Here is a 25,535-nt window from a genome sequence, read left to right as displayed (position 1 = left end):
CCACTCTACGTTGTTCCCCTTGGCACAGAACCGTGACCCCTCTCCAAATTTTCTGGTTCAGGAAATTTTCTGGCACAGCAGTTACCACGGAGGGAGTGTGGATGGTGTCCTCATCTCTAAGGAGCACAGGAAGGAGGATGTGAGTTGGTTCATTGAGTAACAGGCAAAGCCAAGACTTGGCAGAGTCTCTTTTTGGCAGCAGAATACCTATATGATGTTATACAGCTGCTCCCCCTGAATGAAGACAATGAATTTTCCCTATACTGTGTAACTTGTCAGGAAAATAACTGGGATGAAGCCATGCCTAAGACTAAGAGCAGGTGAAATTCCTGGCATTCTGGTTTCCCTTGTGTTTAACAATTTTTAAGAAGTCCTCACCATGAGTGCTGTGACGGTAGCAATTGCATTTTTAAGTCCTGCATACAGGAGAATGCAAACCTAATCCTGTAAGCATGCTACCTGGCCACACATCTCTCCAGGAAAAGTGTTCTTGGAGGAGATTCCCTTTAGGAATTCAAGCAGGATCTGAGCGCATCTTCCTTCTTTAAATCCCAAGCAGCAGCAATGGGGCTTTTACCAGAGAAGAGGATCTTACAGGTGGTAATGGATGAAAGCAACAGGATGGCATGTGGCTGCTCATCCGCATGACAGCTGCTGTCATCCTCCCAGGGAGACAGAGGGAAGGGGCCTTCTTTTTATAGATATTACTCAAGGGAAGCGATGAAGAGTTGCCTTTATCCTCTTACACAGCACTCTAAGGAAAGACAAAACACCTGTCCGAACAAAGCTCTGGAAAAAGTACCTTTCTCCCTTGGCATCTTTGCAACAGTGTAAATGCCTGCCGACAGCACGGGAGTGAGTAAACGAGTATTTCCAAACTTTGAGTGTGAATGTCTCAGACAGGAATCACGTGGTTTCCTGTAAACCAAAGGTAAGATTATATCTCTTCTTTTTTACTAAAATTCTCTACACACATATAAAATAATCTATCTTACTCGGATACCAGAAACAAAGAATAAGTAGATTTCTCAAAAGCCGTATCTACACTTTGGCAGAAGGAGGAGCGCGTACGTGTTCTGCCTACTCGGGGCTTGCAGTGCTGATTTTCCAAGACCGAGTTGAAGGGTTTTTAAAAACAAATTTATTTTCAGTTCCTTGGAATTTACGAAAGTCCACAGTCACGTAACCTGTCCCTTTTTTCCCGTGCATAATTCCCAGCGTGAAGCCACCCGAGGGGTTGGTTGGCCAACGCGTGACTCACACCGGAATGAAAATGGGTTTGGGCTTCATTCCGCAGAATCCCGGAAACTGTAAAAACGACCCCTCTGCTCAGCCCCTTCCCCATTAAACCCCTTCACCCGCTCCGCGTGGCACGACAAAGGCTGGAAGCGGTATCGTGACTCAGGATGCTGGGAAGAACCTGTCTTAAACACAAAGTAAGCATTGCTTTGAGCAAAACTACATTAAAGGCTGTGTTAAATAAAAATTAGCGTAACTCTATTAACCCCACGTAAATGCAAAGTTTAATTTATTCGGCAGCGATGTAGGCGGTTGCAAACGGGACACGAGGAGATGAAAGCCGAGGGGCGCAGGGCTGGAACCCCGGCGCGTTCCGGAACGATCGCGGCGCTGCTTCACCCCGAGCTGCGGGGCCAACCCCGGCCGTGCTCCGGGGGGCCGGTTTCGCGCCCCGCTTCGCCCGCGGGAAGCGCCGGACCGGCCCCTTTCCCGTCCTCCCGGCGCTCCGCCGCTGACTCCGCGCAGCCTCTTCCCGCCCCGCCGGGGAAAGCCCCCCCCCCCCCCCGCCCCGGGGCGGTGGGGCCCGCCCGGCCGCCTCACAACCCCCCCCCCGGCCCCGCCCCTCCCCGCGCTGAGCGCGCGCGGGCCGTGACAGGGCGGCGCGTGCCGCGCTTTCGCCCCCTCAGGGCGCGGGGCGGGGCTCGGCTCGGTTTGCGCTTAAAATGGCGGAGGAAGCGGGGCGGTGCCGCGCCGTCGGGCTTGCTGAGGTGAGGCGCGCCGCGCCGCTGAGGGCCGCTCCCGATCCGAGTGAGTGTCGCCCGCGCCATACCGGTGGCGGGAGCGGATCGGATCGCGCCGCCGCTCGGAGGCAACATGGCGCTCGGGGAAGGGCTCCGCGAGGGGCCCCGGCGCTGCGAGCGCCGCTGCCAGCCCGCCCGGGCGGGGGGGGAGGGCAGGGCGGGAAGCCGGCGGGGCGAGCGTGGCGGCGCTCCCGGGCCACCCCGATCGCCCCCGAGGCGCGGATGCTGAGGTGGTGCCGTGCGGCCCCGGTCCCGGGACGGGAGGCGGGGGGAGGGGGGGTCGGGTCCGCCGCGGTCGGGCCCGGCTTCCCGCTGGCTTCCCGCCGCCTTCCCGCCGAAGCGCCCGGTCGGTGACCCGGGGCGGGCTCTGTGGGGCTTCTGCTGTCTCTTACCGATGCTGGAAACTCTTCTGCCTCCCCGCAGCTCCCTCCTTTCCTTTTTGCCAGCCGAATCCCGCCTCGCTCTTCAGCGGCTCCATTTTTTTTTTTTTTTTTTTCCCCTCTCACTTTGTTTCCTGCTCTCTCAGCCTTTCGGTAGCCCCGTCTCGGTGCGCGCTCCCCTCCGTCATCAAGACATTCCCTGCCCCCTTTTTCTCCGTTTCTGTTGCAGAGCGGCCTCCCTCGTGCCATAAAAAGCCCGCTCTGGCTTTGTCCTGGTTGGTAAAGTCCCAACACCTCGGTCTTGGCGAGAGTTTTCGGGCTGGAGGGATGCTCGCTGGGACGGGGAGAGGAAGGAGTTAATGTCGTGGCAATCAACTCCAGAGGGACCCGCGCTTGCCTTGGCTTTCCAGCCAGAGGGATGTGGGAGTGGCGGCGAGGCGAGCAAGCGAGGCGAGAAAGGGTTTCTGATGGCCGCGCCGTAATTCGTTGGAAAACCGGGCGGTCGGTGCCGACGAGTCAGCCCGGTGCCTGCCGCCGAGCTGTGGGTGTCCGGCGGTGGTCCCTGCGGCCCGAGGAGGGTGCTCGGTGCCGGGTGGCTCCCCGGAGGCTGGAGCGGGGAAGTGGATCGGGTGCGAAGTGTAAAGGAACCGAGCGAGCAGGTCCCGTCCCGTAGGAAGGTGTTTCTCTCCTGCATGTGGTCAGGCGATGGTCTCTGTACCTCGGAGTGGGTTTGAGGGGGTCGTCTTCTTTTAAAGCACAACATTTTACAGCTTTAATTCAAACAAAAAGTAAGTTACAGGGCCGCGGAGTTATTTAAATCACTGGAGTCTTTAATCCAGAAAGTCCATGCTGATTTCCAGAGAAGCTGGCGACTCTTCTTGATTTTTCTTGGAGTGTCTGGGCCAAAATCTTGTTGTAGGGTGCTTGTTTTGTTATCTTCTCGAAATGATTAAAACGTCTGGCGGAGGAAGGAACAAGGTGGTTTCCCCAACAGGAAATTATTTTTAACGTTTTTCTTTTGATTTGGGGGGGTTTTTTTTGGTTAAGGACTTTTTGCAAAAGTCCACTTGCGGGGAAGGCTGGTGTTCCGTTGTAACTTTCTGTCGCTAATCAAACTGAAACTCTTGTTTTCACCTGTCTGTGGAAGTATAATGTCTTGAAAGGTACTAATTAAAAAGAGGGTGTTTTTTTTGTGCATTTTTTACTTTCCTTGGTAGCTGATCTACATAACAAGTTTAATGCTGTTCAGAGTCTCCTTCAGCATAAGGTAGCTTTGCAGGACCTACTCGTTGTGATCTCTCTGTGCCGGTGGTGGTACACAAAAACACGAGAGAAATGCATTGTATAAAAAGAAGCATTCTAGAACTTTGTCATTTGCTGGAGTTTCTGCAACCTATCCCTTCCCATTCTCCCGTCTTCTCCTCTAGATTTCTTGTCTGTCATTACAAGTAACTGATTGGAAGGGTTTGGGGACCAGCCCAGGCAAAAAACTTGCTTTGTGTTCGTGCGGAGCGTAATGCCTGGTTGTAAATCTTCTGGATAGGCTGCCCTGTGCGTGCGGAGAAAGGTTGGTGTGAAAATTTCCCGTTATTTGGCCGCTCCTCCTTGTTTGCGTTTGGTGACATCTGCTGAATTGAGGAAGAAGAAACAAGGCTGGGTTTTGGTTAGGTGGTTTCGATGGGTTCCTAGCCTTCAGATTTCTTACCAGCAGACGAGGCTGATAACAGCCGAGACCCCGAGCTCAGCTTGGTTTCGCGCTGAGAACCACATGCTACACCCCACCAGCGCCGCCTGCACAAACCTGGAGTCTGTGCTGCTGGGAATTAGATGTACCTGTACCCGGGCAGCTCTCCCCTTGAAATAACGCGAGGGCCTTCTAAAGGTGCTCAGTGTGGCTTTTGATTTCTGTTAGCTCCCAAACCAGTCAGAGCTGTGACAGGTAATTAGGGGAGGCTGGTGTGCGTGCATGCGTACATTGACTGAGCACTCTCACCTGGGGTCAGCTGTGCCGTGTTGTTTCCGTGTATTGTCTTTTTCCTGTGTAACAGGATGACAGGAGTCATCTACACTCTGCAGGAGTCTTAGGAGCTGGCAGATCAAACTTTTCATTCTATTACAGAAAGAAAAAAAAACCACAAATATTAAATCTGGAAGCAGGCAGGCACATAAATCTAGCGACTGCCACCTTTGGAGACCTTCCTGGAGTGGTCTGGCACTCGGAAGTTACTGCTTCCCTGATGTCCTGTCGAATGGGGGAGTAACAACTACACAAGAACAACTGCTACCTCACAAGCACAAACAGGTTTACATGCTCGGCGCAAAGACTGCTGGTGTAACTGTGGAGGAGCAGCTACGAGGTCTTGGCTCCTTGATAAAGCAGCTCCTGTGGCTGCTGGTTCATTTCCACCAGTTCCTCGACTAGTGAAAGAGCAGAATTTGCCAGCAAATATTTATTTGCAAAGTACCTTCCTCTGTTTTTCTCTTACGCTGTGGCTTTTTGTCTGTGTTAGGTTACGAAGTATTTGAGGCTGGAATTGTCTTCGTATCCGTGTGCTATGCCAAGCCGAGTACATGCAAATATTTCTAATTAACGAGTTGAACTCATGGCTGGGCTTGGCCAAAGGTGCAAAACTCCTGCTTGAAGTCTGATCTCCGCTTAGTTTTGGATGGCTTATCTTGGGGTTGGAAGGGATTGCAGGGGGCTGGATTCAGCTTTAATTGAAACTCATCAGCAATGATTACAGAATGTTTTTAGTCAGTCCGTTCCCCAGAACTTTTACAAGTCTGATTTGCTTTTTTTTTTTTTTGACCCAGACCAGAGAAGAAGGAAAGGGAAAGGAGGGATCAAATGTAGAAAGAAATGTTATGAGTCACGAAAAGCGTCCAATCTCATTCTTTGTGTTTGAAAGCAATCTGCTAAGTTTCTCTGATGGCCTCGATGTGTACCAGATGTCTGTAGTGAACCACGTTCTGACATCCTGCTGTTATCTCCCCGATATTGGGATTCTAGCTGCCAGTGGTGTGCATTAGACACCTCCTTCCACCTGGTGTTGCTTCTGGCATGACTTCAGAAGCAATTGCTCAAGTGTAGAGCACAGTGGTGTGTTGGTGACTCTTTCGCACCCTGAGTTCTGTGTGGTGAGCAGTTGTAGCTCTTGTTTTGTATTGGTCTCGTACTGGTATTATTGTAGTCGTTATCCCTTCTCGTTTTTCTTGTGTTGGCCTGTTAAATTGCCCTTACCCCAACCCACCAGTTCTGCTCTTTCCTTCCGATTTTCTCCTCCCTACCCCACCGAGGGGGAGGAGGGAGCAGTGTGGTGGTAGCTTAGCTGCCGGCTGGGCTAAACCACGACAACTTAGTGAAACTTCTGGCCTTGATCCAGTCTGTTGGCTTTCGTGTTGCTTTGCACCAATATGGACCTGCCTGGAGAGGACAGAGTGCTCCCTGGCCACAGTGGGCTTCGGTTGGACTGTTCTTGCTGGTGAACATCCTTGGAATGCTGCCTTTTCTCACAAGAGAGGACAGTCTCAATGGGGCTTTAAACTCCTACCGCAGTATTTTGCTCACCACTTTCCTTCCTTTAAAACCTCGGAGCTTTTATTCAGCTTCGCTGAAGGTGCGAGCAAGGGAATCGGGCTGCGTGTGCAATCACTGCGCAATCGGGTGTTGAATTTTTGTTTGTGTCTGCGATCCTGCCGTATTTTCTGATAAAAAGCTGTGACCTTTGGTTGGCTCTAGTGTGCTCTTGCTGTGGTTTATGGTGAATGGGCAGTGCCCAGGTCTCTCTAGCTTATTGGGCTACTTCTTTCTTCTCCTTTAAAGGAGAAAATAAACGTTCCTTGGTCAGTGTAACACCTTGTAGTTTGGTGTAATTGTTGCTACACCCTCGGATTAACAGCCATACAAAGCAAATCCCCTTAGGTCAGCTAGTTGATGTATTTTGGTTTTAATATTAATTTCCTGGCATTCAGCACTAACCTGTGTTTCCTCCTAAGCTGAAACTGAAAGTGAAATGGTTTGTGTTAATTCATGCATGGTCTTGTGTTTTCTCCATGTGTGGAAATCCATGCTTTTCCACTGTGCTTTTAGACCCACAGCTGGAGAGCCTGGAGGGGCATTGAGTGGAAGGTGGATGCAGGGTGCTGAGGCATCTGGTGATGGCATAGGTCTGCCTCGGCGGTGGGACACGTGTGCTTCTGGAGGCAACAGCTCTGCAGTTCTGCCCTCACGGTTTCCAAACGGTTCCTGTTGTGTTTCTTTGAAAGAGGATAATTCCTTAGAGATGATAGTTGCTTTTATTCTCACAACGTTAACGAGGCGCTGCTGTCAAAAGGCTTTGATCAGGGCTGTGAAATGCTGGTTTGAGTTACCATCATTTTCAACTGCCTGTTTTGAGGCACAGCTCCTCTTTGAGGTTCTTGAGGATGTCTGGGCTCCTGTCTTAAGAGATTCCTTCAAGATCATTTTGATTTTTCAGAGGCTCTGTCAGTTTCGTTATCCTGGTGGCAACAGGAGGTTGAAACACAACACAGTGGGAGAGAATTCTCCTAAGATACCCAGCGTGTTCAGTGTAATCAAAGGACCATTGTCAGGCTTTCCTGTGGATCGTCTCTTTGGCTGGCTGTACCAGCACATGGTTGTTTCATAAAGGTAAGGAACAGAAGAGATGTTTATAGCTATGATACACTTGATGTTTAGGAGGAAGGAAGCCCATTTAAAATGCATTGTCATGTTTAGGAGATGATGTCAAACACTGAGACAGGGCTGTGTATGCTTTCAGAGCAGATGAGCATGCAGCTGTGAAGATTTGCCTTTGTACCCCTTCTTCTGTAAATTCTTCAAGTCTTTTCTTTGTAGCGAATGTTTCGAGTCTGATAAGGTGAACAGGCTCCACTGGGGAGTACCAGCTGTAAAATGCTCTTGAAAGTAAACAGTCCTGTGCAGAATTGTCCCGTGTGCTGAGCTGTTGCTCGGTAGCTCTGTAAATGCCACCCTGGCTGGTGCATCAGCACGCCTGTTTGAACCGAGCAGGGAGCCTTGACCAGGTTCTCTTGGATGCGTAGTCTCAAATGACCCACGCTGGTCCAGTATTTAAACTTTCACATTGTAGGCATCTTTATAGCTTCTGGTTTTTTTTCAGAAAGCAGTGGAGATATTCCTGGTACTTACCAGTCTGGAAGAGGAATTCTTGTCTAGTCTTAATGGCCTGAAGGTAATCAAAGGCAAAGAGAGTGCTACTGAGTGGCCAGCTGTGTCCATACAGCCATCTCTTTGATTTTTTTTTCTAAATTATTATTATTTTTGATCAGTTTCCTACTTTGCTTACCTAACTTGCCAGTCAGGTGAAGGAAAGATAGATTTATATTCCTCCTTACTGTTGGTATTAGCTGTGAAATGCATCCAAGTTGCAATATGAAGTGTCGTTCCCGATTTTCGTACTGATGGATGATCTGTGCTCATGCTGGCACCTGATAAGTGGTACACGTGTTAAAACTAAAATCAGGAGGATATTTTTGTCCTCTAGGTGACAACGACAGTTACTGTATCCAGTCCCACTTCCTGAGGTCTGCTGGTTTGCAGTTCTTGTCAGAGCCTGTCCCAGCATCACCTGCATCTGTCAGAGACACTGTTACCAAGTGAGAAGAGAGACTGTCCTCTGTGCTCTTGGTCACTGCTCAACCGTAAAAGCATGCCAGAGTGCAGGTGTCCAGTGCTGATGCCCCAGGAGGGGCATCTTCTAAATCTGGAGGCAAGTCCTGCACTTCTCTGGCTTGACACCGTCCCTCGCCCATCACCCGTGATAGCTGGAGTTTGTTCCAGTGCTCACCACTCCTCACCACTGCTGAGGAGCTCCCAGCTCTTAGTCTGTTTGTGCTTCCTTTGGAATGTCAGAGGGCTGGAACTGCGATTGCTCAGTCTCTCCGGTTTTCCAGTCGTTTCCAAGAGGCGAACAGTTTAAGAACAGCTTGAGCATGCCCTGTTACTGCAGGGTTGTGTTGCAGCTGCTGGGCTGATAGAGTTGAACTTCTGAACACAAAGCTCACCTGCAAAGACGAGGAGCCTTCTGTGGGTGACTGTGCATTTTCACTGGGGTTTGCTTTGCTTCCTCCTCTCCTTCCTTCCTACCTTAGGAAAGGTAGAAGTATTTTCTTAACGTTTAGGAGGAGGTGAAATGCAGGGTGGGCTTATCTGACTGGAGTTACTTTGCTCAACACCAGAGGGGAAAAACAAAGCTCAGGCCCAGATCTAAAAAAAAATCACCTGCACTGTGGCAGCCAAGGTCCAAATCTTGCCCCTTCCTCTTAGGTGTGGCCATGCCCAGAATATGGAGATGTGCAAATTCCATTTGGGTCCAGCTCTAGTTGGCTGAATCCAAATCCCAGCTCCCGAGTTTTGGGGCAATTTGAGCCACAGGCTTTCTGCTGACTCCATTTCAGCCCAGCTGAATCTTCTGAAGAGTACGGAACAGTGTCATCCTTCTGCCTCCATCACTGATCTGATATAGAAACCACAGCAATCAAAAGTTCCTGCCTACATTTTTTTTTTTTTTTAAAGATTTAGTAATACGGCAGTGTTCCTTCTTATTCCTTGATGTGCTGCACAGGGGCTGGGCAACAGAGCATTTTGAAAATAAAAGTTGATGATGAAGCTGGACATTTTTCCTCCTAACAAGTCAAAGTACTGCCCCGATAACTACAAGATTGCTGCAATTCATGTCACTGTGAAAAATAATGTGAAACAGCAGCAGACCCTGGGGAGCTGAAATAAAACTTTAATAAAAAGGCCGATTGGAACCACCTCTTTAGAGCTGTCTCTAATAAAGCTTTTCTTTCAGAAAGGGAAATAAACCTTAGCAAACAAGCTGTGCAGTGTGTTTCTAAGTCAGAACACACAGCTGAAGGTATGTAGTGTCCAGGCTGAGATGCTCACTCTGTACTAAGGCAGCATAAAGAAGCAAAGGTAAAAATTTTAGCCCCAGCTGAGGAGGCAGTGGGACGAGCATCCATTGGTGTTGGGTCTCTGTGTTCCATTTAGAGTTTCAGTGCCATGGAATACTGGAAGATAAATATACACTGAAACTGTTAGGAGCAGAAAGTGTTCAGCATGTTGCGATGTATTTTTCCATCAAAGGTGTTATGAGCAAACTGCTTGTTGCTTTTTTTCCGCCCCCCTCTCCTTGCTGGAGTGACTGGTAGTGGCATCATTCACATCTTGAAGGAGGGTGGAATCTGAAGCTGAAAGGAAGAGAAACAAAAGCTGACAGCCTCAAGGAATCAGCAGTCATGCTTGAGAGTGGGGAGGAGCTTTTAAGCAGCCTAGTGGTTCCTGACAAGCAGGGTATCTTTCCTAAGAGCCTAACAAATAAATCCCAAGTGAATAGGGGGTGGGGTCTGTCCTGCTCCAGGCCACAGTCCTGCTGGCACCTCGCAGTGTTGTGCACAATAGCTTGTCAGTTTTTGTCACCTGCAAATAAAGATATTGATGTCGTGTTCTCTCTCAGAGGCAAATCACAGAATGGTTAGGGTTGGAAGGGACCTCAAAGATCATCCAGTTCCAACCCCCCTGCCATGGGCAGGGACACCCTCCACTACACCAGGTTGCTCAAAGCCCCATCCAACCTGGCCTTGAACACTTCCAGGGATGGGGCAGCCACAACTTCACTGGGCAACCTGTGCCGGTGCCTCACCACCCTCTGAGTGAAGAATTTCTTCCTTATATCTGTTCTAAGTCTCCCCTCTTTCAGTTTAAAGCCATTGCCCGTGTCCTGTCACTACACGCCCTCGTCCAAAGCCTCTCTCCAGGTTTCTTGTAGCCCTTTCAGGTACTGGAAAGCTGCAATAAGATCACCCTGGAGCCTTCTCTTCTCCAAGCTGAACAGCCCCAGCTCTCTGAGCCTGTCTTCATAGCAGAGGTGCTCCAGCCCTCGCATCATCTCCATGGCCTCCTCTGAACTTGCTCCAGCAGCTCCATGTCCTTCTGATGTTGGGCACCCCAGAGCTGGACGCAGCACTGCAGGGGGGCTCTCAGGAGAGCAGAGCAGAGTAGAGGGGCAGAATCCCCTCCCTCGCCCTGCTGCCCACACTGCTCTGGATGCAGCCCAGGACACGGTTGGCTTTCTGGGCTGCCAGCACACATTGCCGGCTCATGGTGAGCTTGTCATCCACCAGCACTCCCAAGTCCTTCCCCTCAGGGCTGCTCTCAATTCATTCTCCGCCCAGCCTGCCCTTGTGCTTGGGATTGCCCCGGCCCACATGCAGGACCTTGCACGTGGCCTTGTTGAACTCAATGAGGTTCACACGGGCCCACTTCTGAAGCCTGTCCAGGTCCCTCTGGATGGCATCCCTTCCCTCCAGCGTGTTCACCACGCCACACGATTGGTGTCATCTGCAAATGTGCTGAGTTTAGCAAATGCGTGGAAAATGCCTGTTGTTTGGAAACTGTGTTCCCTGTGGCGGGGAAAGTCCTGAGGAACTCCAAGCCAATAGCTTTGGTACTAAGCGGATGGTACCGGACCATCCCTTTGGTTTCACAACAGCACGTGGATGTGCATCCATAGCTGCACAAAGGGGCTTGTTTAACCCATCCTTCACCTGGCTACTGTACTGCAATGTCTCTGTTCCCCCCCCCACCCCTGCTTTTGTTTCTGAAGCCTGGAATCAGATTCTACTTCAGGAGGACAGTGGGTCTCACACGAGGCAAAATCTTGGAGCCTCCTAAGCTGCAAAGGCTGGCATGTCCTTCGCAGGCTGATAGTGGTGGGGACAAGTTTTCTGTGGATATGGTAACTTCCTGTTTATTCATCATTCCTTCATTTATTCATTGTTTTGCAGATCAACAAGTTCTCTTCCCTTTGGCTGTCAGTTTCTTCTTGCTCTCCCCTTGCACAGTCTGAGGTGCACGTGCAGCTGCTGTGGGAGTCGTCAGGCTTCTTCCATGGCTGGAGAAATAGGATGCAAACCTCTGGGATCTGCTGCTAGCTGGCCTGTTTAGTTCCTGATGGGTTTAGGGGCTAGAAATTGAGTGTGGCAGGGTGATGGGGATTCCTTTGGGGACTTCAGGCTGTAAGATGTGGGATTTGCTTACCCTGTCATGACTGGAGGTGCTACAGACAGCAGCCTGGCACAGCCTAGAGTGTTCTCTGATAAGGAGCTTTGTAACTCTGAGGTGCTGGTTCTCTTCCTGACTTTGCAGTAATGGCCAGTTACGTTGTGTGGCAACGTTTTCAGGAAGACAGTGGAACTGAGTGGTTATGATGTGATATGTGGATTTAAAATGTTAGGTCACATCATCAAGTGCCTCAGTTTCCCTACCTGTAAAACGATGCGTTGCTCTAAAGAGTTCTGCAGCTCAACACGGAAACGTTTGCCAACGAGACAGGTTACGAGCCACCAGGTCCAAGGGACAAATAGACGCAGTTTCATTTCTTCCAGTAATATCATCCTGACTGCCAAAAATAAAGTTCTTCTCTTTCAGCTGCCCGGCAGAGCCAGCAGGGCACAGGTTGGAAGCTTTTTCCCTGTTAATGACTGCTGCTTTATCACAGCTTCTGCTTTGAAGACTTGAATTCACGGTGTCTCACGTCCGAGTTAGGAAGGATAAGTATCTGGACAACTTGCACAACAGGTCCACTGACTGACAGTGTGTCTGTCCAGGTGTGGGATGTGTCTCAGAGTCCAGAGGAGCTGTTAAAGGAGCGAGTCCTGCTGGAAGGAGCATGTTTTCATAACTGGATGGTGTCTGATGCAGCTGATAACAGCAGCTCACGGGCTGCGCGTAAGGAGCGGCGAGGGATCTGAGGGAAAGCCACAGGAAGCAGAGACGTTGTTCCTCTGAGCTGTCCTGAAGATACAACACAAGTGTGAAGAAGGGACGGAAGCTGATTTAGCCCTGTTGCTGTAGGGATTCTGGGATGCAGCCCTGTTTATGGCAGCCTGGAGAAGCTATTAAGAGTTCCCCCTACACGGGTGACCGTGTGCAACTGGCTGCTTCCTGCTGCTGTGTGGGGTGCTTGCAGTGCCCGGGGGTACAGCAGAACGCCATGCTGGTTTCAGAGCAGGTGAAACCTTGCACACTTCGCAGCTGTACTGTTTCCATCTGTAGCTCCCCACCTGGAAGGCGAAATGTGCACTTGCAGCGTTTGCTGTTGCAATATGTAGTATGTGGCACTGGCATGGCTGGGAGGACCTCGTTTGGTCTCTCGCTGGCAGAATTGTGGCCAGTGCTGCCTCTTTTTCCCAAGATGGTATGGCACCACTAGCAGGGGCTGTGGGAGAAGAGTGCTGTACAGCGGATGAGGCTTTACCCTTCCCAGAACTGCAAGAGGTGGTTGGAAATGACCTGCCCTGCAGACTTGCAGTGCCGCCTCTCCTCAAAGCCCGGAGTCAGAGAGGGCATTCCAGCCCTGCCCGGGGTGGACTGTAGTGTTGCCACCCCTCATCAGTGGGCCACAGCTGGAAAAAGCTGCTCTGGTGAGATCCTTGTAAGATTTAAAGGCTGATACAACTTGGGGATGAGAGGGAGAAACAGAAGGTGGGACACCAGAGCTGAAGGACCTGTGTCGCTGGAGAGCAGTGTGTACCATCCCTCAGGAGGCACTCAGCCCTATCTAAAGAGTTGTGATGGCCTTGGGGGAAGCCTTGGAGACTTGCTTTAGGGGAAGCATCCACAGAATTCTCTCTTGTGGAAACTGGCGTGTGTGTGGGTGGAATGAGGTCTGTCCTGTGCTGACAAGCGGCTGGTGGATGTGCTGCTCTGACTGTCATTATGTTTATTTAACGTGCCTCTCCACAGTCCTGCATCCCAACACAATGTTGAGTTGGAATGGACGTGCCACGCACAGACTCTTCAGAGCTGATTTAAGGCTCCTAAACTTGTGTTTAAAATACCCCCTCCACTTTTTTTTTCCTAAGATGGAAAGAACTGATAGAAAAACCTGGTTGTAGTCTTACCTGTTGAAGACTTCAAGGCATCTAGCAGTTTCTCGGAGGCAGTTGTTAACACATGAAGCTTGCATGTCTGATAACGGAATTGAAAGTGTGAAAAGGAATAGTTTATTAGAATTAATTGGTATTTCAATTAAAAAAAAAAAACATATTCCATGAAATTTATTCCAAGACTTTCAGCAGCCCTAAAGCAGCCTTAGCAAATATCTAGTTTCACTCTGAATCCAAACGCAGATGGTGTTTGTAGCCTTTATCTCCATCTTCTCTCATTCTCCTACTAAAGATTCTTCTCACCCAATCTGAGATAACTTTTTCCATCCACTAGAAAATGTCTTAATCCGAGTCTAAACCTACTAAGGTTGCAAAGTCTTAATGGTTAAAATCTGCAGGTGTTATCAGCATGATTACATCTGACTGTTTGGGGTTTGCTCTTTAGGGGTCCGCTTTTTTTTGAGATTCCATTGATGAATTTGACTTCTCAGGAGGAACTTTGACTATCTGAACCCCTTGCATCGATTCAAAGCAATTATCTAAAACTTGAGGTTTCTGAAAAAAAAAAAAAAGGCTTTGTATTGTAGTAGTAGGGAACCATTTTGTGGTGTGAGAGAAATCCTTTTCCTCTTCTCAGATGTGTTTTCCGACCACCCAAGCAGAACTTTATTAGCTGAGGGCTGGAACCCCTCAGGGCCTTCCACTGCCTGGGTGGTGATTCTTTGATTCAGGGAAGAGTTCATGAAAGGAGCATCTTCAAGCCTTCTCATCTTATTTTTTTTACCATGTCAGTACTTTAGAGTGTGGTGGGTTTTTTCTCCTTTTTTATCTTTCTGGCAGTTCTTCACTCCACTCGCGCACGGGAGTGGACAAACTCGCCATTTGCAAATGCGACGGGTGATTTTTATTTTGTAATGTCTCTGTTTCTCCCTGAGGAGTATCTGACTTTATTACGTAGAGCTGAGATGATCCCCGGAATGATGTGAGGAACATGGGCAGGCAGACAGGCTCCAGCTCCTCTTACAGCTTCTCATCAGTGTAGTAAACCGGTGTGGACAATGCACTTGCACAGTGCCAAGCTACTATGCCTTGCCTTTCCCAGCCTAGCTGTATGGGCATGCCCAGAATATATCTGGATTTTATTTTGTGGGTTGACTTGTGTCTTCTGCTTTGAGAATGGAGCAGTGTGCCTCTTTTTCCTTCCCGGACTGGAGTGGTCTGTGCCTCTTCTTTTGAAGCAGGGAGTGGGAAAAGACAATAGTGCATTTTTTTTTGGTTGCCTCTTTCAAAACTGTTTGGACTGAACCAAATGAATTCCCTGGCAGTGTGAAATAGTGTGACAAAAAAAATGTAGGGAATCCGAGCTTTAAAGCCACGTTCTGAGTTTTCCTTGGAAAGATGTGGCAGGTAGCAAATGCCCAAGGAAGTGTCTTCTATTTCTATCCCATCCTCTTACTGTAAGAAAATTATGCTGATCCCTCTGCAGCTTGATGTTTTATTTAGTCTGTTTATTGCCACCTGACTGTGCTCAACTCACCCTCCAGCAATTTACTGGAATTCTCATCAGTGAGAATAAGCAGGTCATCCTAGCACAGTTGGACTGGGTTTGGGTGGAAGCCGTTTCACCGTGAAGTTTTTTGCGAGTAGGAAATCTCTTTGGTGCTACTCAGCTAGTTTCACCAGCACATCCGGCCACTCGTGTGCAACTCGCAGCTGTGGTGGCTTGTGTTGCATCACACTTCTTCTGGAACTGTGGGAGAACATCGTGTGGTGTGAACGGAGGATGGTGCAACTTTTTGTACCTTGAAAGATGGGGAGATTTGTTTGGCCCATGCTCGTGTTATGAAGTCAGCTGGCTATCACTAGCCCAAATTAGCCAGCATAGGTTAATCTGACCAGCTGTAGAGTACTGCTGTGGTCCCACGGGAAGCTTTTGGCCTGGGCTAGAGCTGGATGAGGATGGCAATACTGCTAGAGTCCAGGAAGGTTGCTGTGATGCGTGTGGGTTTCAAGGCAAATGGGATGTGGGCAGCAGAGCTCAATATCACTTCAAGCTTCCTGTGGCCTGAGCCATGAAGGTTGAGGAAGTGGTGGTTAACTCAGCAGGAGTTGGTATCAGAGGATATCTACTGTTTACTAGTTGTAAGGCGAGCACCTTGGTTTTGTGTTGACTTTGAATGGAAAATAAATATTATATGTAAAAACAAAATATGCACAAGTTGAGGCTTTGCCTAGCCTACAGAACGTTGCTCATGTGGACAACTCCTGAGGATTTTGCACAAAGCCAAGGTCCTGCCACAGACTTAATGCTAAATCCTCCCGTTCCTCTTAATCTCGGGGATTCTATCTCAAGTTCTCCAGCCTGAATTAACGTCTGTCTCTCCTCCAGCAAAGTCAAGCCTAGGAGAAAGATCACCCAGACGTGTTTCAGAGCCCTGTCAGACGCCAGAGAAGAGGATAGAGGACTGCACTCCCCGCAGCCAGCACACTGATTAGGATAAAGGTGAGTAGTGGTAATAGGGATTTGGTCGGAACGGAGGAAAACACGAAGCAGCAAAGACTAAGCTTGTGTTTTATGGAGCTATTAGTCCGATGTAACAACAAAATGAGAAAAAGGGCTATGGTTAAGAGGTTGCCTGCAGGCTGTTATATGTTTTAGACATATTTGAGACTGTGTTGGGGACTTCGAAGAACCTTTGAAAAGTTGGGAAATCCACCATCTCTTGAAAACTGTGGTTTCCTTCAGAATTGGAATTCATTTTTGCTTTCACTTCCTCTCTCTTTTCCACCAGCACACTTAGTTATTTAAAACACAGCTGTGAGGAGTTGTTACTGTGAAATAGGATCCTTTGTCACTAGCCCAGGTCTTTGATGGTTAGCAGGCCATCTGTTTGGGCTCCTTGGTGCTTTCACCTCCTTTTTGCTCAAAAGGTACCTGTGTAGCAGCCAGGTTATTGCCCTGGGTGAAGAAGGCCTGGTGGGAAGGTAGTGCCCACTTTCAGCCAGGCTCTGCTCATCAAGAGTTGAAGCCAGCTTGCAGGAGAGACTTCTGTGTGCATGGGGGGTGGGGGAAGGTGCACTTGAAGTCCTGCAGATGTGTAGCAATGTCAGCTGGGTGTTTCACTTCAGAAGATGCTGCTTTGCACACAGACCCAAGCCGCTCACTTGCTGTCAGTAGCTACTCAGGAACTCCTCTATGGTCACACTGCTTTCCATTCCAGCCTCTGGCACTATGAAGGGTTGTCCCTCCCTTTCCCAGCACCACCTCTTGGCTTTAAAGCCTCATTCGTAGGTTCCACTGTGCTCCACGTGGCTGTGGCAGGAAGGAGTTTCATGCCCCTCGTTCACGTGAATAGGACCCTTCTTGCTGGGTTGGTTGTGATTTTCCCAGCTTTTTTTTATGACTGCCAGTGTGTGATGGGCAGCCCTCTCCAGAAATATAGATATGCATCACTAGAAAGGTCATAGAGACATGGCCAGACCCATGAGCACCACTGCAAGACGTGAGTTTATGCAGAATTTTTTTCCTTTCACCCTTTTCTTCTTGTTTTGCAGGGCAAGGACTTGTGGTCTGAAGCAGAGGGTGACAAGAGCTGCTCTGTCTCTGAATCCATCATGGAACAGGTTAGATGAAAACGTGTCTGAAGTCAGCAGTTCACAGTGACCAGTGGTTCTCTTGTGCGCTTGTTGTGAGATACCTCAAAGGAGATGAGTCTCAAAAAGTGCTGGCTTGTGTCTTTCCCACCTTCCCCGAGTTCCTGCAGCGCCCCAACACTGCCCTGAGTGCAGACAAGTGGATGGAACCACTTAGTTTGCAAGCTGCTTCTGTGTGATTCTCCTCCTTTAAACTGCAGACTGGAGGTGTAGCTATTTAAGAGACTATAATGTTTATTGATAAAGCTACAAACTACTAAAACTAGTTGTGGCTGCCCCATCCCTGGAAGTGTTCAAGGCCAGGTTGGATGAGGCTTTGGGCAACCTGGTGGAGGATTTCCCTGCCCATAGCAGGGGGGTTGGAACTACATGATCTTTGAGGTCCCTTCCAACCCAAACCATTCTATGATTCTATGATTCTATGAAAACTAATAAATTAAATCAATAGGCAGCACTGTCATCAATTTATCGCATTGTTTTGCACGATACTAGACACAATTACGGAGCTACTGTGTCACATTTAAATCTTATTGACTACTTTGAGCTGCTATGGAAATGTCTGTCATCCTCCTGACCCCATGTAGTGTAGGGCACAGTTACAACCCTCTTCGCTCTGCCCTCCCACGAGCCTTTGGAACATAACCCTGATGGCCACTCCAGTGGGTTGTTGGAGGGCATTGTCCCTGGTACCCCAAGGAGCTTGGGTCGCCAGGTGGGCTTCACTACTGCCTGTAAACAGCCATGCTCAGATCACACGGAACATGCACCTTCTGTTGATATTTGACTGATCATACACCTTATTTTCCATTTGTTTCCATTTCTGGACTCTCCTTTTTGTTGTCTTTGTTCCTCCTTTTCTCTGCCCAGTCTCCTCTCAAGTGAACAATTAATTGCTTTCTATGCGTTTGCTCCAGTTTTTCTACTGTTGCCTAGGGAGTGTGGGTCCTTTATGATATTACTGATGTGGTTATGTAGATAGAGGTGGCCTTGCAAGGTTCCACTCCCCAAAAGGTATCTGAAACTCCCTTTAAATTGCCAAGTTCATCCTGGCTGCATATTGACTACCCTGTGCAGTTGGCAAGACAAACCGTTCCACTTTAGCCTTGATTTTCTCCCTAGTTCCAATCAAGCCTAAGCATTTCCTCGTCTTATAGGCAGACTGTCTTCATACCAGAGTCAGGATTTTCCTTCTCACTTTATTTCATAGAATCGTAGAATCACAGAATGGCATAGGCTGGAAAGGACCTTAGAGATCATCTAATCCAACCTCCCTGTCATGGGCAGGGACGCCTCTCAACTGGATCAGGCTACTCAAGGCTCCGTCCAACCTGGCCTTGAACACCTCCAGGGAGGGGGCATCCACAACTTCTCTGGGCAATCTATTCCAAAGTCTTACCACCCTCGTACTGAAGAATTTCTTCCTAAGATCTAATCTAAATCTGTTCTCCTTCAACTTAAACCCATTTCCCCTTGTCCTATCAGTGGACACTCTTGTAAAAAGTCCCTCCCCAGCCTTCCTGTAAGTTCCCTTCAGGTATTGGAAGGCAGCTATTAGGTCCCTCCGAAGTCTTCTCTTTTCAAGGCTGAACAATCCCAGCTCCCACAACCTGTCCTTTTAGCAGAGGTGCTGCAGCCCCTGGATCATCTTTGTGGCCCTCCTCTGAACACACTCCAACAAATTTCTGTGCTTACACAACATCCTGCTCTCTTAGCTGCTTAACTAAAATTACTGGGCAGTCTCCTGGTTTTCTACAGAGGCCTTAGTTGGTTATGAGGCCTCATGCTCCAGTGGGGACCTCTTGCTCGTGTCAATCTGACTGCCTCATGGACCTCCTCAGCCTAATCTGGGCACTCTGTGCTGCCTTGCCTGAAGGTGGCAGGGTTTGTGCCTGTTCAGTGGGGGTGGCTATGCCAGTGCAGGTGATGCCAGGCACCAGTGATCCGCCATCTCACTGTCACTATTCTTGTGAGTAGCTGCTTGGCTCTCTACAGGGAGCTAACCAGGTGTATTGTGGAGCTAGTCTCTTTAAAGAGGGAGAAGAAATTGCAGGCTTCCTCTCTTATCTCTGTTGCCAATCTTGTTACTGCCATGCTCTGATTACATTGAAGTGGGGTGCTGCTGGCTTCGTTGTGCGCAGGAAGCAGAGTGCTCAGTACCCAAACACAAGGGTAAAAACCTTCCAAAAATAGAGCTCTGATCAGGGTTTCTGTCATTGCCACAGCTGGAAACATGAGTAGGTGAGCCGATTCTGCCACCACTGGTTGGTAAGAACAGAGCCAGCCCATTAGGACCACAAAGATGATGAAGGGAGTGGAGCATCTCCCTTCTGAGGAAAGCCTGAGGGAGCTGGGGCTCTTTAGCTTGGAGGAGACTGAGGGGGAACCTCATTAATGTTTATAAATATGGACTGTCATGAGGATGGAGCCAGGCTCTTCTCAGTGGCATCCAACGATAGGACAAGGGGAAATGGATATTAGCTGGAACATAGGAGGTTCCGCTTAAACATGAGGAAGAACTTCTTCCCAGTAAGGGGAGCAGAACACTGGAACAGGCTGCCCAGAGATGTTGTGGAGTCTCTGGAGATGTTCAAAACCCGCCTGGACGTGTTCTTGTGTGATCTGATGTAGGTGGTCCTGCTGCAGCACGGGGATTGGACTAGATGATCCTTTGAGGTCCCTTCCAATGCCTGGGATTCTGGGATTCTAGGATCCGACAGTTCTGTGTGGGCACGCATCCAGGAGTTGGTGTGTGTTTGCTGAAGCCTTACGGACTCCCCAGCTGATGATATTCAGGATGCCCAGAGGAGGCCAGAAAGCTTGTTCAGGATTTGAAAACAGCAGACCTTTTGAGTGGGGCTTTTCCTAGGCTTAACAGTCTTTTTTTCTTATGTTTAAGATCAATGGGTCTGTCCAGATGGAATGCACGCTGCTGTACAACTTCCTGGACGTATCGTCTGACTGTAGATTCAAGGAGCAGCTGCATTCCCTGCAAAACGAGGGGCCTGTGTCATTCCTGAAAGGCAGCTGCTATGATGACGAGGTAGAACTTCAGACTGATGGCAATCGGAGCGGCCACTTGCAGAATGGTGATGTAGGTAAGTGCTCTTTTCTCCATCTGACGTGCCTCTCTGAAGGTGGGGGTTTCTTTCCCCTTTTTCCATCTGTGCTGCTGGTCTGTTTCAGAGGAGTAGTGTTTTCTCCAATGAGAAACGTCACAGTGTGGCAGTCAGTGGTGGTGGTGGTTGGGATTTTAATATTTGGGTTAAGACAGCTAGTGCTTAGCACTTTATCTCCCCACGGATTCCTAGAGCACCCGTCACCCTGGGGTTTTGCCTGCAGCACGTCAGACAAGGACCACAAAGCTGGTTCTAATGATTGCTGTCCTCCAGGAGTGTGACGTTAAGCAGTTCAGTTGGGCCTCGCACTGCTCCTCGGGCAGTATCAGTATTTGGGCTAGGATTTTGGAACAACTCTTGTTCTGGTACTGGGCAAATCCCTTTCTGCTCTACCAGTGTGGTGGAAACTGTTCCTCACATAGTCTCTGTTACCGTTCCTGCTTTGCTAGCCATCTGCAGAATGGCTGTTGCCCTTTGCCCGGGATGTGTCAGCTGGCACATTGACCTCAACCTAAGCAGGGTGATGAGGAACTGCTGCAGCAAATAGCCCTCCCCCATACAAATCTGCGTAGCTTCATGCCCCGGGTGGCAACGGGAAGCTTTGCCAAAAGGAGATGGGACGAGGGGTAATGGTTTTAAACTAAAAGAGGGTAGATTCAGACCAGATTTAAGGAAGAATTTTTTTACAATGAGAGTGGTTAAACACTGAAACAGGTTGCCCAGAGAGGTGGTAACATTCAAGGTCAGGTCGGGCAGGGCTCCAAGCAACCTGATATAGCTGTAGATGTCTCTGCTCATTGCAAGGGGCTTGGACTAGATGACCTTAATGGCCAAACTATTCTATGAGATGCTGTATTTCAGATGGTGCTTGAGGCAGGTCCTGACAGTAGTCACTCCAAAAAAAACCATGCACGCTCTCTCACTTCCTCTAAGCAGGGTGTTGGCTGTAGCTGTCCTGTACAAATCTTGGCTGGAGATGTTCTAATGTCCCCTGTATTGTTTTTTGGGCAGAGCGAGGCTGCACTTTACCTAAACTACAGATAAAAAAAAACATATTTGCACCCTGTCTCTGGTACCTGAGTCAAGTGCACACAAGAGAGTTGTGGTGCAGATTGCTGTTGTGAATGCACCGTGGTTGGGGCTGGGGTAGGAAGGAGGTTGTGATGGAGGCAAAATGCTGTGGGTCACCTTACCTGCACTGAACCTAGTCTGACTGCAGCCTGGGAACTAAATCCTGCTGTCTGTGTTGGCAGTGTTTGACCCTGAGGTCAATGAAGAAGTTGTCCGGATCATTGCTGCTCAGCTCGCTGAGATTGGAGACCAGTTTGATAAAGAAATCAAAGCACGAGTAGTGAATGATCTGGTGCAGCACTTTCTGAACGAGAATTTATCTGGAGAGGTGAGTGAAGAGCAACCTGGCTACCAGTTCCCCTTTTAAATGCTGTGTGTCCTTCCTGCTGTGACTTGGAAGCAGCAGGCTTGCAACTTCTTTGCCTTCGCTAGTTTGCTAATTTAATTATTGCCATCTTAAAATTCAGCCCAACAAATCTTATTTGTCCTTAAAAAATCTTTGGACTTTGCTGTGTCCTGTATGTCTGCTGCTTGTCACGTGGGTAGAAGTTGGGCAGTGTTAGTGCCAGCAGCTTGACTTGTGCTTGTTACTGAACACTGAAGAGACAGCGAGTAGTGAGAGCCCTTTCCTAGTGCCATGGCTGTTTAGCTCACAGGCAGGCAGTGTTGGGAGCAGCGGTGGCTTTTGGCCTGCGTGGGTGACCTGCCGAGAAGGCCTCTCTAGTTGGCATCTCCACCTCTTCAGTGCAGTCACTCTCCCACCAGTAGATGGGATGTAGTCCCTGGCCCAGCATCTAACGTGCCTCACTGCTCAGCAGGGGCAGTAGAGTTTGAGGTCCCTTGTGTTAGACATCCTTTTTTATTTTTTTTTGTTAGGGTTGGATCCACATCTGGATCAAGAGCCACAGTTTGCTTCCACAGAGCCTTTTTGGCACCTGTAAGATAACTGTGGCTCGGTGGCATGTTTGTCTTTCTCTACCTATGAAGTTTCCTGTGCTCTACAAGCTAATGATGTCTTTGAGGGGAGGGTCCACCTCCTTGCTGAAAAGGCAGGATTGAATGACTTCAAACAATCTTTTTAGGGTGTTTTTTTTTTTTGTGGTCTGGGTGTTTCCCACTAGGGTTTTATCACCGGCACAGACTGATGGCAGCCAAGTCTGACCGTTCCCCACTCCTGCTGCCTTGTTCTCCATCCAGTTCAGTTTCGAGCCTTAAATTTATTGCCTTTCAGTTCTTGATAAGACTGAGACAGACGTAACTGCTGATCAGGTGGACCTTGTCTTTTCAGATTAGTAGTGTAGCTTTGTGTGTGTGTGTGTGTGTGTGTGTGTGTGTGTGCACATTGTCCCTCTTCAGGAAACTGATCTTCTACTGATCTTGAGAGCACGGCAGTGTTTGTTCCATGCTTGGACACATTCTCTAGCTCCTGCCTGTAGGAAGGCTTTTCTGTGAAGCTCACTTTGCCTTCTTGCCAGTCCCCATTGCAGCTTGTACCCCTGATCTTCGCTGTGTTTAAGGCGGGTTGCCCTCTCCTGAGAGCCCCAGGATTCCTCTGCCATATCAGGACTTGGCAGGCTACGTGCAAACCCTGGGGAGGAGGGGGGCTGTTGCACTCTGAGTCCGTAAGGTGCTATCTCAATTTTCCTGTGGGTATGTGCTGTTTCCCTTTGTTTTTGTCTTGGATGAGCAGCCGAGCTCCGAGATACACATGCTGGATGGCAGTAAGGGTGACTAACAGGCAGGCTGCCGTGCCCGGGAGGACGGGTAGCGGCACCCTGCGAGGTGTTTGAACAAGCACACCAGTTACCAGCACGGTGCTGACAGGCCGTGCTGAGACACCTTTCTCTCACAGCTGTTGCACTGAGATCCCTCTCTTCTTTCCACACAGGAGATAACCCGGCGCATGGCGGAGGCAGTGGAAGGGCTTGCACGAGCCATCCCCTCAGACATGGAACGGGAGAAGGCCATGTTGGTGCTAGCAATGGTCCTAACTAAAAAAATTGTGAATACAATGCCTTCCCTTCTACGGCGTGTCTTCAGCACCACTGTGAACTACATCAGCCAGCAGCTCCACAACTGCATTGTCAGAATGGTGAGTGCCAGTCACAGCCAGCCTCTTGGCCAGCCAGGGTTGTTCCTGGAAGGGTGGGGGTGGCTAGTTGCCTGCTGGGCTCCCTGTGGTACTCTGGAGGTTTGGCCAGAAGGGAATGCCAGTCCCTGCAGAGCTCTGAAGGTCGATGTGCTGGGGGGAACATGTCACAGCTGTTGCTTGCCCCACTCTCGTGGCAGCCAGTGGACAAAGTGCATTCGTTCCGTAGGGCAGAGAAGGAGATGTGGCTGCTCCTCTCCTCCCTGCAGTTTCCTCAGCGACCTGTGCCAACACGACTTGGTGCCCTTGGGGAAGGAAAGCCTGACCCGAACTCAGATGGCCGTATCTCCCAAACGTCTTCGGCCTGAGGCCTCTGCTGTTGTCTTCCTGGGCTCCCTAGAGCTTGACAGAACTGGAAGGGGAAAGGAATTGCCCCTGAGAAGGAGCACCAGCAGAGGAACCATGAGAAATGGTCAAAGGGGAGATGGCAGCTCTCCTGTTGGAGCTGCAGCATACATACAGTCCAGCCAGGGTAGAGGCCAGGGCACTCAGCCCCAGCTCTGGGAGCTGACGTGTCTCAGGGCAGAGGGAGAAACCCTCTGTGTGTGTGTATGCACGTGCACACACACACGTGCGTCAAGACTAAGTACCACTTAGGAATGAGACTTGAGAGCGGCCAGGGCTGTGGGCAGCAGGTGGTGGAGCTGTGGCACGGTTGGGTGATGGGGGCACACGGCTCTGCTGCTGGTGGGCAGCAGGTGGTGGAGCTGTGGCACGGTCGGGTGGCGCGAGGGGCACACGGCTCTGCTGCTGCTAACGGCGGGTCCATTTCTCTCCCTCCAGCTGCGGGAGTGAGCGCTCCAGCCCTCGGCGCAGGGAACGCAGATTCCTGAAGATTTTGTACTTGATGTATGGGAATCACTTCTTCTGCTCGTAACTTCTGAGATGCAGCTGTGAAGGGGAAGGCAGAGCATCATAGGTAGGCTTTGTAGACTTAGCACAGCAATTACGTAGTGCCAGCTGCATGCCAGCTCTGCCAGCACCTGTAAGGAGTAGTGCTCCCCTCTCTCATTTTACAATAGTTTGGGTTCTTTTTGTCTTAGCAGTAGTAGACTTTGTGCAGACCCTGGCTTGTGCCTCCAGTGAAAATGCTGTGGGCAGAGCCTGTCCTCTCAGTATTTTTTTCCAATCAGCTGTAGCATTTTGCTTTAGTTACTCTCTAGTAACTAACTTTAGTTACTCCCCAGCCCTGCTCCTGGTGCTGCAGCTGAGCCACGCTGAGGGTCGATTGTTCCCAGGAAGGCCTCAGGCTGTAGAATGAGTGGTCCGTCAGCACGGATCACCAAGAGGGTTGAAAAAAAAAAAATTACATCACATTTATCTTAGAGGGCTGCTGGCAGCAAGAGGAAACAACCCAAAAAGGGGCAGAGATGTTTGGCCAAGGAAGGCTAAAGTAAAGATGCTTCAGTCTCACTCACCATAAACCCATGCTTGCTTGAAAAGTAAAACTGAAACTGTAAAGAAAAGGGCAGTGGTAGGTACAGGGCTAATTCTTTCAGGGAACACAACCTGGATATGCTTGAGGAAAACTTTTGCTCCAGAATATCTCACTAAAAAGAGACCAAAGGTATCAGCCTTGGATCAGGAAGATCCTGGCATCTCTTAGGAGCGTCCTGCAGTCATCTCAGGTTCAACAAACTTGACTCAGGTTGTTTGAGACACACCCCTAATCACACACAAGGTGCAACAATTTCACCTGTGATCCAGCTGCCTCAGAAGTTCTGAAATGATGTAAATATTTTGTGGGTTTTTTTAAATTAAATAAAATTGTCATTTCTCATGGCAATACAGCTCTTCAGAATTTCCATTTCTGTTTGTATTTTTTTTTTTTGTGTTTCCAGTTGTTTTGTGCAAGTTCTCATGGTGTTCCTCTAATTAACTGCTGCTTATGTTGCAGCTGGCAGCAGCAGAGACACTCTGGGTCTGACCTTGTGTCTTGTATAAGCAAATTGTGTACATGTCAAACCACCTACTTTTTTCTCTTTTTTTTTTTTGTGCCTGCACTAGAACAGGGAGGGGGGAAGCACAAGTAGTCTACACATGGTTTTTGAAAACTGTACCATTTATTAAAGTGCAACCTGGGGGCATGGTCTTACAGCAGTGTCCCATTAGCAGAGGGAAAAACGTACATACCCCTTCACTTCAACCGGATATAGAACAATGAAGCTGGAAAGAGCTTTCTTTTAAAGGT

The 25,535-nt window shown here is 49.3% G+C and overlaps 1 protein-coding gene across 1 annotated transcript; it reads left to right on the top strand.

The window, feature by feature from the left end:
- Positions 1–1,957: 1,957 nt before the first annotated feature.
- Positions 1,958–24,507, top strand: BID (BH3 interacting domain death agonist). The gene is made up of 7 exons (XM_086610645.1): positions 1,958–2,006; positions 15,744–15,857; positions 16,910–16,978; positions 19,905–20,103; positions 21,378–21,523; positions 23,084–23,287; positions 24,128–24,507. The coding sequence occupies exons 3-7, from the start codon at positions 16,970–16,972 to the stop codon at positions 24,137–24,139; spliced, it is 570 nt and encodes a 189-aa protein (XP_086466771.1). The 5' UTR covers positions 1,958–2,006; positions 15,744–15,857; positions 16,910–16,969; the 3' UTR covers positions 24,140–24,507.
- The last annotated feature ends 1,028 nt before the right edge of the window (positions 24,508–25,535 follow it).

The sequence above is a fragment of the Tauraco erythrolophus genome, chromosome 4 (assembly GCF_009769465.1).
Source record: "Tauraco erythrolophus isolate bTauEry1 chromosome 4, bTauEry1.pri, whole genome shotgun sequence".
Classification (NCBI taxonomy): domain Eukaryota; kingdom Metazoa; phylum Chordata; class Aves; order Musophagiformes; family Musophagidae; genus Tauraco; species Tauraco erythrolophus.
The sequence above is the reverse complement of the archived record's forward strand: the minus strand, read 5'-3'. Positions and strand labels throughout refer to the sequence as shown.

Coding starts and splice junctions, on each gene's coding strand:
- BID (XM_086610645.1), top strand. Junction 20,104..21,377: donor CTTGCAGAATGGTGATGTAG/GTAAGTGCTCTT, acceptor CTGTGTTGGCAG/TGTTTGACCCTGAGGTCAAT. Junction 21,524..23,083: donor ACGAGAATTTATCTGGAGAG/GTGAGTGAAGAG, acceptor CTTTCCACACAG/GAGATAACCCGGCGCATGGC.